This window comes from Symphalangus syndactylus, chromosome 4, assembly GCF_028878055.3.
Source record: "Symphalangus syndactylus isolate Jambi chromosome 4, NHGRI_mSymSyn1-v2.1_pri, whole genome shotgun sequence".
Taxonomy (NCBI): domain Eukaryota; kingdom Metazoa; phylum Chordata; class Mammalia; order Primates; family Hylobatidae; genus Symphalangus; species Symphalangus syndactylus.
In genome coordinates this window covers 115,588,571-115,601,024 of record NC_072426.2, presented here as the reverse complement: position 1 = coordinate 115,601,024, position 12,454 = coordinate 115,588,571, and the positions used below count along the sequence as shown (strand labels likewise).

Genomic DNA, 12,454 nt, shown 5'->3' with positions numbered 1-12,454 from the left:
CTTATTAATACCCTGCCGGTGATTCAGGTCAACGTCAAAGTCAGAGCTCTTCTTGTTGAAGAAACCTATTTGACCTAACAAGAAGGATATAGGTCCTAAAACCTGACTATCAATTTGATTGTTCTGTTCCATTGGGGAGGTAGGAGAACAGTCACGGGGTTTGTGAATGTTTGTGACTGGGGTATGTGACTGCATGTGTGTGAGGAGACTGTTTCTTACTTATATTCTGACTTTTACCTGAGAAAGTAGGCTTCCCATCTGAGGCTATGAACTCTTTTTTAAGTGCTACTAATATCTTCTTCTGTTTTTCAGAGGTGACACAGAATTTAATAATGTAGCCTTTGCTGCCAAGACTTTTAATCATTGTTTTCCACTACTAGTCAATGACACATGACCGGATTCTTGTCCTTATTTTGCAGTTGAGGAAATAGGGACAGAGGGTTAAGCAATTTGCCCAAGAATACACGTCAAAGCAGCAGTAGAATTGGCATTAGAAATCATTTTCCTGGAATCTTGGCGCTGTTTTTGAAAAGCAATTATAAAAGTTTCAAACAAAAAACAAATAATAAATAGCACACTTTTGGGAACCCATTGCTCACCTTTGGAATTTTCGTAAGGAACAAATATTTACAGATTGGGTAAAAGCTCCCTTTGTACCCCTCCAGGTTACCACCCTTAACCCTCCCCTCCTATGAGAACACCAATACCCTGAATTTGATGTTTTACATCCTCATACACATTTTACTCTATATTTATGTATCCATAAAAATATGGTACAGTTTTGCACATTTAACTGTATTATTGCTATTGTTTTATATGAATCTTTCTATAATTTGTGCTTTTTTGCTCAATATCGTTTTTGTGATATATCCATGTTGACACATATGGCATTTGTGTATCCTTTTTACTTATATTACTTTGCATTAATATATTGGTTTATTCTTACTCTTTATGAACATATTAAAGCTTTTTTGCTATTTAAAATTATAAACAATAATGCAATAAACATTCTTGTAACTTTTACCTCTGAATACTTTCTTAAACTCCATTTGAAAAAAAAAGAATACTATTATGGAGATATGCATAGAGACTCAGCTGCCCTGTCTAAATTTTGTGTTAGACTAATGCAAGAGTGAGTAGCAAAAGCAAGACTTTTTGGCTGTATTTACATTTTAGGAGACACAGTCTAAGCCTAAAACCAATTGACATTCTGTGTACACCACAATTTTTGGTTGCTACATCGGGATCTATCATTACATCTTGAAACCTCACCTATTAACAAACTGGCTATTATTAATGATGCTGCTTTCCTGAACCCGACCTGAATTTCTGTGGTCTGCAGAATTTTTATTGGGTTGAAAAAAAAAAAACAAAAAACTGGCAGCAACCCAAGTATTGGGTTGACAGAGGTGTGCTCTGAATAAAGCAAGTTTTGTCACTATAGAAATAGAAATAGTGGCCTAAAAATGTTTAAAAAAAAAATCAAAATTACTTTTCTTGTAAGAAGTGCACCATGGGAGAGGAAGTGAAATTTCCGTAAGACATCATGCCTGTCTATTCTAACACACTCTCTTTATGAGGTGGGAATGGGGAAAGGATGGCCAGGTGCTTGATTTACATTTGGGATCCTTATAGTCCGTTTAAAATGGCTTATTAAAACATTTCCATGTCTACAATGCAACAAAATTATTTTGATAAATCATGCTCTGTTCTGGAGTCTCAGCGTTCTGAAGAATTTGGTCTATTGTGTTAATACCAGAGCTGGTTTTAGTACTACCAATGGTAAAAACATCAGCAGAGATTTGGGAGAAATTACTGGTACAACAGTTAAGAGTCAAAGTTTTAGCCTTGACTCCTCCTCTGACTATGAACTTTGTGAAAAAGTCACTTCAGTCCTAGTCGCTTTGGGCATGGGGTTGCCCTAACTCAGAGCTTTGCAAATGTTTTATGTTGATCCTAGGAAAGGTTAAATTAATGTGGTGTGTTGGAACTACAATTTTTCAAAAATTATGAAATACAAAAATTTCGTGTGCAACGTATACACTAAGGGTAAATATCATTTCATAAGGTTTTTGTTACAGAGGGATGTGTGTGTGTGACTGCTGTGAGATGTTATGTAAAGCAAGCTTTTATCTTTTTATAAATTGAGGTATTTTTGATAATTAAGGATTACGTATACCTAAGGCATACAATTTGATGATGTATTATACATATCCATTATTAAATAATTACCATAGTCAAAGTAATTACTATTTCATCACCTCAGATAGTTATCATTCTCTGTTTGTGTGTGTGTGTGTGTGTGTGTGTGTGGTGAGAACATTTACAATCTACTCTGTTAGCAAATTTCAAATACATAATAAAGTACTGCTAATTAAAATTGCATTGTTATGCATCAGCTCTCCAGATGTGATGTCTTCATCCTGTGTTAAAGGCAACTTCTTATTCTGTATTGCTTTCAAAACGGTTTGAAAGCCATTTGTACAAGCCTGACTTCAGAAAGAAGCTCAGGGGCTTTCCAGAAGGGGTTAAGCCCTTGTTTAAAACTCATCAGTTGCCTGCATTTTCTAGGATGAAGCCCAGATTCCCCAGCATAGCAGAACATGATTCTCCTTCATAAATCTTGCCCCAGGAATAACCACTCCAAGGACATTCTGAACCGCACACTCTGTGTTTCTGCAGTACTGGCTCATGCCTCGTGCCTTTGCTATTTTCCCCTCAGCCTCAAACGCTCTTGGTAGATGCAAAGCATTATCTTTGCTAGATGCCCTCCCACACCCAGTCCAGTGCTTCCCTTGCTTCACAAATCTTTACTGAGTTATGTCATAGCTTGCAGTGTACTTTCCTGGATTTAATAATAGTTTAAATATCCATCCCACCCTACTAGACTGTAGAAATTTTGAATTTAGGTCTTTATATCATAAGAATTTAGGTTCTTCAGGATATAATGAACTGTTCTACCATGAAGCCAAGAAAAAGAATGTAAGTTATTTCCTTTTCTCATGCACATTCTCTCTTCCCCATTGCTCTTAAAATCATCTTATTATTTAAAAGCAATATGTGTTCATTTAAAATGATATGAAAAGGCAGTTGAAACATTACACTGAGTTGCACAGCCTAAAGATGGCCACTGTTAATATCTAAACTAATGTTTCACTCTGCCTATATACTTATGCCAAGAGAAGCCAACATACACACAGGCATGCATGTGCACATGCACACACACACAAGCACACATTGTTACACAAATAAGTTTATTCATTAATCTGGCCAATTCTTCTTTTTAGCATATCAAGGACACTTTCTATGTCACTGATATACCTGTACATACTTTTTAATGGCTGCTTATAATTCTAATTTATGGCTTCCCCTGGGTTTGTTTTGGTTGCCATTTATCAACATTAAAAGCAGTAATGGTGGACTTGACTTCTTATTTCTTGCATGCCATGATTATAAATTAAAAGGCAGCCTTATTGTCCTTACCTTCTTTGATTAGCCACAGAGTCCTGGTCTGATTTTATAACTCCCTTCAAGGCATTCCATATTTGGCCTCCTTCCCTTTATCTTTAGGCTATCTTTGAGCTGTCCTGTTGAAATTCCTGTATATCAGAGAACCTTCTACCTCGCAATGCGATGTCTTCAGTCGAACTTTCTCTTTTGTATGAGAATCATGTGTGGTTACATAGTAAAGACATGACTTTTGACAACTTTCTCTTTTAGAAACAAATTCAGTGGAAACATGCATATATTTTATATGACTATTTTGAACCTCACTTCCCTAAACCTATCTGAATTGTACCCAACCTTCCTCTATTCTTTGGTCATAAAATCCAAGATGAGATATGATTATTTTCAATGGAAATTCCCACCTTACCAACCACTTCTGCTCTTAGATATATATCACTAGTATAGTTCACTGGGATACTTCCTCTCTTCTCTGGAGCTAAAGTCACAAACTAGAACTATTCAGATATATAATTTTGCTGAACTGCAACATCTGGTACAAATTTGAAAAAGTACAAAGCCTCATTACTGCTAAAATTCATTTGTGTCAGTTTTTGTGAACTTGTAAGGAATATGTCATCTATTTCTTCAGTGAAACTTGGTAACGTAGGTGTAGTCCATCTTATTTTCTCCTGTTTTTAGCCTTAGTTAAAGCTCTCAGGAATTTATCTCTCAGTTTATGGATTCAACAATAGAGTGTATTTTCATACTATACAGGAATTACCCAGCCATTCACTTAGACAGTCTTTTTATTTCTATCACTATAATATTGAATCCCATCTCACCAAGTCTTGGGGACATTTGTGTCATAACGTACATTGTCTCTGTTTTTAGTACAAAGTGTATGCCATTTATTACCCATGCTTTAGTTGTTAGTATGCAGAAATCTGAGCAACCAGTGTCATTTCCTGCTTTCTACCCAATTATCTCATACTGTGAAGTATAGCCTCATGTTTTTCCTCTTTCTGTGTCATATCTGTGCTTCTTTATAGCAGTGGTTCTCAAGCAGGATATATTTTTCCGTCAGGAGAAATTGGCAGTGTCTGAAGGCCGTTTTTACTGTTACCTTGGGAAAGCTGCTACTGGCGTGTGAATGGTAGAGGCCAGGGATGCTGTGAAACATCCTGTAATGCACAGTATGGTCTTCCTCCCAGCAAAATATTACCTGATTCAAGAAGTTAATAGTGCCGAGTTCAAGGACACTTGCTGTATAGCAACCGACTTCATGTGTCTTATTTGAACTTTCAGATTTCTCCCACCCCTGAGTTGTTCAATTTAATATATTCTCTTGATTCAGACTAGCTACTCAGTGGCAAAAAAAGGAAAGTTATATCTCATGACATCTATGTCTTATGCTTTCGTTAAAGTGAGACAGAAGCCCACATCTTTGTCCAAAATGCTGGTAAAGTAGTACTGTAGGACCACTTGATATTACCATAGTTATACAGAATAGAGAATGAGAGAATTAAGCATATTTGTAAGTAAAGAATAAAACCAGATAAATTAATAAGTATGGTTATCCTCAGGCACTCTTTGCTCCAAATGATATTTGTTGTTATAAAATTGTGTTTGAGGCTGGGTGCGGTGGCTCATGCCTGTAATCCCAGCACTTCAGGAGGCCAAGACAGGCAGTTTGTTTGAGCTCAGGAGTTTGAGACCAGCCTGGGTGACATGGCCAAACCCTGTCTCTGCAAAAAATACAAAAAGTAGCTGGGCATGGTGATGTGCTCCTGTAATCCCAGCTACTTTGGGCACGGAGGTGGGAGGATCACTTGAGTCTGGAAAATTGAGGCTGGGCTGCAGTGAGCAGAGATTGGGCCCCACTGGCACTCCAGCCTGGGTAGGCAGAGCAAGACCCTGTCTAAAAGAAAAGTTGTGTTTGCAAATAAATGTATTGAAAAAAACTCCATGGGCAGCTTAATGTGAACACTGTCTCATTTTATTTTTCTCCTTTGTTTTTTCCCCCTTCAGATATTTCACATTTTCAGGAACAAAATGATTTAAAAGCATTACTAGAAAATCTCCTTCAAAATATCCAATCCAAAAAAAGAAAGAATGTAGAAATTATGTGGCTGGCTGCAACGGTAAGCACTCTCATGTCAAATCTTATTTCCTGCCATGTCATGACCAGCAAATATTATCAATTCTCTACTGTGCAGGGTCCAACCTCTGCACTTTGGGTTACCAGGTGTCATCTTCTATTATTCCGTGGATTAGGCATTTTTACTCTTGTTGGTAGTTCTATCCATAGACTAGAATGTAAGATGGAAGAAGATGCACTCAAGAAAGAATCTTGCTCACTTGCTATTCTTACCAACCTTGGATGTGTTCTCCACTCTGAGGAAGTGTCTGTGAGTTCCTTAATGTTGCGTGTTGCAACGTCAATTGCCCGTATCACCCAGGATTTTGAATTGCTGCTTTAGAGACATATGGTTTCAACAGAATGTGGTTATCAGATCTCTGATTCACAGCCTTAATAAGGCTTCTGGACATATTGTTCAGTTAATGAGCTTATAAATGTGTTTGTTAATTTAGATGTTGGCATAGAATTCATTACTGATGGATTGCTCTTGGGGTAATGAACTATATTTTGTATAGCTCTTTCTCATTTAATGGTGCCCTTGGGATAAAAGAGCTGCCTGTGTTCTCACTCCAGGTTTCTAGAAGAATTAGAGGTAAAAAAAAAAAAAAAATGCCTGTATTTTTAAGGCTCTTATCTGGTAACCGTTGAGGCATAGCTCACATGAAATTTATGAATTATGTTAAACATTCAGACCCAAACATCCTTTCATTAGGAATGCATCCTTCCATCAGGAAAGGTACATGTTAAAGATCTTTATGATAAATGCCATGTTTGCAGTTTCTGCGGTGTTACTCTTATAATTTGGAGCTCAGGTTAACCATGCTTCTAGCATACTCTATTCATTCTCTAGCCATAGCATTTAAAACAGAAAGTTTTCCCCTACTTACAGTGCTTCAATTATAATTCAATATCATTTACTTTCTTCTGGGAAAAAAGGAATGGATAATTTACCATAAGCCCATATGAAATAATTTACCAAAAGCAAGGCAGAGGAAAGCTTCTTTAGTTTCCCTTCCTGCCTTCTTGGAGCCCCAGGGAAGAACATCAAAGGTAACAATATGAAATGTTGCTTTCAGGCAGCTCATTTACACTGGTTCCATTTAGCACCATACTATATTACATGACGGTTGTTTTTAATAGTGTGGCTGCTCTTTGTATCTTCTAAGACCACTACGGTTGTTAATTCTAACAAAAATTTCACAATGCTAGGTCATAAATTGTGTTTTCTATTTTACTGAAAACATGACAGCATGAAGATAGTTTGATACTCATGCCATCTGATGATTTACAAACATATAAATGTGTCATTATGTACATATTGTGAAGTTATGTAAATAGATAAATTAAGGATACACATATGTAAACACAAGTGTATATTTTCTCTTAGTATATGAAATTTCCCATTTTAATGTATGAAAAAGTTTTCCTATAAATCCCACACATTTCTAAAATATTTTTTTGAAGTGTGTATACTGACCAAATATGATTTACTCACAATTCACCACTGAATGAATGATTAGTAGCATTTCTGTTAGCTAATGCCTCAGTTTCAATATTCTATTTGTAAATCATGGGCCTATTTATGATACTCTTAAAATAAAGAAATACAGAAATTCCATTTGATATTTTCCAAAAATATTTTGTTAATATTTGTTTGTATTTTATTTTCCTTTCTTTTTAAAATCTATTTAATGAAATACTGCTTTAGTTAATGTTTTACATTCTAACTGAAAAATATAAAGTACCCAGGCATGGTGGCTCACGCCTGTAATCTCAGCACTCTGGGAGGCCAAGGTGGGTGGATCATGAGGTCAGGTGATAGAGACCATCCTGGCCAACATAGTGAAACTCCGTCTCTACTAAAATACAAAAATTAGCCGGGCATGGTGGCACATACCTGTAATCCCAGCTACTCAGGAGGCTGAAACAGGAGAATCGCTTCAACCAGGGAGTTGGAGGTTGCAGTGAGCTGAGACTGAGCCACAGCACTCCAGCCTGGTGACAGAGTGAGACTCCATCTCAAAAATAATAATAATAAAAATAAAAATAGTCATTTGTTTTTATCTTCTTTAAGTTTAAATAGTAAAAGTGAAGATTTAAAGAGGACAAATGACAATCAAGTGTGTTAAATCAGGTATTGTAGAAATCAAGGCCTAACCTGTGTACTCTGATGGAAGTGCCCTTACCTCCACTAGACTTTAAATTTAGAACATTAAATATTCTAAGTAGGACAAGTGCATATGATAGTAACAATAAATTTTAAAGAATATTAATTCAATTTAAAAATCATATCTCATAAATAGCCATTATGGTCTATTTTATTATTATAAATATAAGAATTTTTAAAAATGAAATACTATTTATTTGAAAGGATTATAATTTTTTAGATGTAAGAAGATTGTATGGAGAAATCATGCTCTCACATTTTTCTTGTCACTTATATTGGAAATAGAAGTACCAAAGGTCTGAATTAATATTGATGTATAAATTCAAGTTTAAGAATCACAATTAAAACATGGTAATAAATTCTAGATTAGCTATATTATTTTACCTTCTTTTAAAAGCAGACAACTTTTAAAGACTGCTTGATGACAGCTAATAAAGAAGACCTTTGTTATATCACATTAGATCTATTTTAAATGCACACTGATTAGCATTGTAATGCCGAAGTTGATTATTGGTATCTCATATTAGAACCCTACCATGGGATAGAAGAGAAAGGAATGGAATGATTCCCCTATTACTCATAAGGCAATGAGACAAGAGAGTATTGATGCTCAGTGATTTTTCTCTGACTTAAATCAGAATAACAAAAAGAAAGAACCATAGAGGAAAACAGAACATAACAGAAGTTAAAAGACTTGATTCTTGAACTTAAGTAGAGTTCTGTTTGAATCCTGGTTCTGCTCTGTTATGTGCAAGTTACTTAACCCATCTAAACCTTAGTTTCCTCATCTGTAAAATGAAAACAATTATATCTTCCTCTAGAGTTCTGTGAAGTTTATTTATTTACTTTTATTGTTAATTTGGGAGGTTTTGTTTTGAGACAGGGTGTCACTCTGTTGCCCAGGCTGCAGTGCAGTGGCATGATCACAGGCTCAAGTAATCCTCCCACCTCAGACTCCCAAGTAGCTGGGACTACAAGCATGCATCACCATGCCCAGCTAATTTATTTATTTATTTTAATAGAGAGGAGGCTTTGTTATGTTGCCCAGGCTAGTCTCAAACTCCTGAGCTCAAATGATCCTCCTGCCTTGGCCTCCCAAAGTGTTAGGATTACAGGCATGAGCCGCTGCACCCAGCCCCTGTGAAGTTTATTAAAAAGAGCAAATGTATATGAAATTTCTTAGTGTTGTACCCTAAAGCACAGTCAATTTGCAACAAACAGTGGCCATTTCTATTGTTCTCCTTTTTAGTATTGATGAGTAGTTTCCTTGTCTGTTGTGAGGCACCACGAGGATGTTTAAAATCTCAAAACATAAAACCAAGACTAGCAAATGTTTCTTAAATGTAAAATAAGAGAATGTTAGCTATATACGATTTGAATCAACTGTTTGATCCAGGGAATATAGTTTTTTGTTTGCTTGTTTTTTGTTTGTTTTCTGTTTGTTTTTCTCTTTACAATGAAGTTGTTGTTTCTGAGCTGGGGTTAGTTTAGCATTGTCATACACTGCAGACCAGGCACCCCCTCGGGTAGTGTGCTGCGCCCTCTGCTGGATATTTCACATCTTATATGGCTTCAACAGTTCCACCCCTCATGTACAAAGAACTAAATAAATTAGGTCCATTGCGTTGGCTTTTGAAATGAAAAGGTAATGCTTTTACATTTGATGAGACCGATTGAACCAATTGACTATCAACAGAAACCCAAATTTATATTTGATGTGTTTAGACTAGAAGTGTTTGGAGGAGGCCAATACTTTACAGTATTACAAATGAACAATAAACGTTCATTTTTACATATGTTACAGATTTGCCGCAAACTAAATGGTATTCGTTTCACCTGTTGTAAAAGTGCCAAAGACAGGACATCAATGTCAGTGACACTTGAACAATGCTCAATCTTGAGAGATGAGCACCAGTTACACAAGGACTTCTTTATCCGAGCGCTGGATTGCATGAGAAGGTATCTCACATGCTTTTCAAGTTTTTTTTTTCCTTTTAAGGTCATTTTGAGTTGTTTTTATTTTTTATTTTTTCGAAATACATATTTTATTGGAGGACTAAATATTTCAGAACTTTACTGTATTTTCATGGCTTATAGCTTATGACATGAGAGAGAGATAATTTTCTCTACCTATATAATAATTTTATCTCTATCTATATTTCCCCTACTCATTTTAGGCTACTTTTCTGAACTTTTCATTTTTAGAAAATGTGGCTGTGTACACATTTGATGATGTGCATGATTATATATGATATTATATATTAGCTCATTGGCTCAAGTTAAGGGGCCCCGAAAATCTCATATATAACACCTTAAGAGCAAATTTTTATGATGCACAAGTATTTATGAGTACTTGCAAAATGAAACTCATTATCCAAACAAAAGCTTTCCAAATTACAACTAATAGGTGATATTCCCATGGCCCACAGAGTCTCTGGGTCAGTAACCTCCTTTCTAAAGTTATTTTCACATCACTCATCATAAAGATGGGATGACACTGATACTTTAAAATAGAGAATTAATATGGTTACTCTGCCAACATTTAAAATGCTATGCCCGAAGTCATGTTTCTTGATTCATTTCCACAGTAATTAAATCTAAACTCTAAGCCATAATGGGAAGGAAAAAGTGCTTCATTCACAGTGTCTATCAGCAAGGACACACATTAATTAAAAAGTTAAGCGAAATTGTCTCTTTGCTGCAAAGCCTAGCTCAGAAGCACACTAGGAAGCATGGGACAGGCTCTGGGTTCCCAGAAAGGAACGTCATGTGATTCACTGGAGAGGTCTGTTTCTTATCTAGCCTGCCGTTAGCTATCAGTTTTCTTTTAACTGCTGCAGTCTTTCATCGGCGACACTGACGTTTGCTTGTGCTTGTTCTATGCCTCTATGTTTTCTCACTAACGAGAGGTTTCTGAAGTTCTGTATTTCATCCCATTTCATGTCTCTTGGCATTTTCATTGTTCAGTGGAGCTCTATCATAATTTTTTGATAAATGTGTGAGGATGTCTTAGAGGCCTGACATGAACATCTCAGTCATATACAACATGTTTGGTTGATATAAAAACTTCTTTCAAAAAATAATATCTCAGCACTAATGGTAAAAAACCAAATTCAAGTATGAAATCTTCAAATCTGCAGAAAAAGAACACAAATGTCACTATAGATGGAACAAATGCAGGAATGCATGATATTATAGGTCAGGTACACCATGGGACTAAACTGATTTCGGTAAGAAATATTCTGGAAGATGAAATTGGTGTGCCCGTTTATTTAAGATAGAAGAGGGGACCCTTAAATTAGACATAAAATAATTCAAACAGGTAAATAAAGGCGATGTATATACTGGACATGTTATACTATAGAACAATATATTTTGGTATTGTCTATGATTGACATTATATATGCAATACATTTGCTCATGATATTGCATTTGTGATGATTCATTTTTGTGTTTTTAAGGTAAGGCACTAGAAATTTAATCTAAAACACTAAAGGCTTAACTTCAAATCCCTAGTATTCTGGTGATCTTCTTCTTCTTTTGGTTTTGTCTGTATATGAGGACTGTGCCAGAGTGTGAGTGTTGGCCTGTATTTGTGTATATGTATGCATGTATTTAAAGAAAATAAGATGTGTTCTTTTCTTTAATAACTGCCTTCATTTCCCTCTGGGTATTTTGCCTTACAACACAGGCTCATAGGTTTACAAGCTCTAGCAACACAGCAGAGTAGATAAGAACATGAGGTTTGGGAGCCAGCTAATTTGAATCCAGGCTATATGCCATACATTACCCATAGGCAAGTTAGTCTCTCACTGCCTCTTAGTCCCTTAGGGCAAGTTACTCAACCTCTTGTACCTCTCAGTTTCCTCATCTTTTAAAACAGAAATGATAATAGTCGCTCCATTTTAGGAGTGTCTCGAGGATTAAATGAATTGATACATGTACAGGAATTAACAATGTTTGGCACATGGTAATCACTAAATAATGTTGGTTAAAAAAATAAAAAAATCAAGGGCTGTGATGTTAATACTCTCATTTTCCATGTGCAGTATAATCTAGCTAATTACAATCCTTGTAGTTTTATGTTTGTGAATATTTTATGACATAAGGTTGGACTACAATAGCATATATTAAAATAAAGTGTCCTGGCAGCTCTTGTAAATAAGGTTTCAAATGCAGTATCTTCCCTATTTAAGAAAATCAGCTCTTTAAATAGCACTTTAAAAATGTGCAATTGTTTTCAAATGCTGTGTTAATTATGGAAGCATCACAATCCCTGAATAGGTTTTTGATAAACAGTTTTGATGCTAATGTGTATTATGTATCTAGAAATAATTGTAGAATTTAAGATAAATAAGTCACCTTAGAAATTTCTTATAAATATTTGTATACATATAACTCTTATAAATTTCCTACCCCACATGCAACAGTGAGTGGTTCATGAATAAACATTTCTCAAGTTACTGCTTAATGCTGATTGATTACTGGGGTCCCAAAATTCTGGATTCTGACAATATTTTACAGTTGAGTTTTTTGAGAGGAAGCAGATTTGCCTAGCTTCTCACTCTGTCATCTAGCAAGTCCCACCCTTCAGACAGTGGTTTTTAAATGAATATCAGAACCACCTCTGGAAATTTAAAAAATACACGTTTGATTGGTGTGTTAAATGGTGGAAGGATGGGAAGGGAGTGAGGAATAAA

At 35.6% G+C, this 12,454-nt stretch overlaps 1 protein-coding gene across 13 annotated transcripts in view; it reads left to right on the top strand.

Moving 5' to 3' along the window:
- INPP4B (inositol polyphosphate-4-phosphatase type II B) overlaps positions 1–12,454 on the top strand; it is an 849,925-nt gene that overhangs the window by 773,508 nt on the left and 63,963 nt on the right. For all 13 annotated transcript variants that reach the window (XM_063637640.1, XM_055276001.2, XM_063637634.1 and 10 more), the window contains 2 exons: positions 5,476–5,588; positions 9,559–9,713. In XM_063637640.1, coding sequence (XP_063493710.1) covers positions 5,476–5,588; positions 9,559–9,713 — 268 coding nt within the window. The remainder of the gene's footprint in view (positions 1–5,475; positions 5,589–9,558; positions 9,714–12,454) is intronic.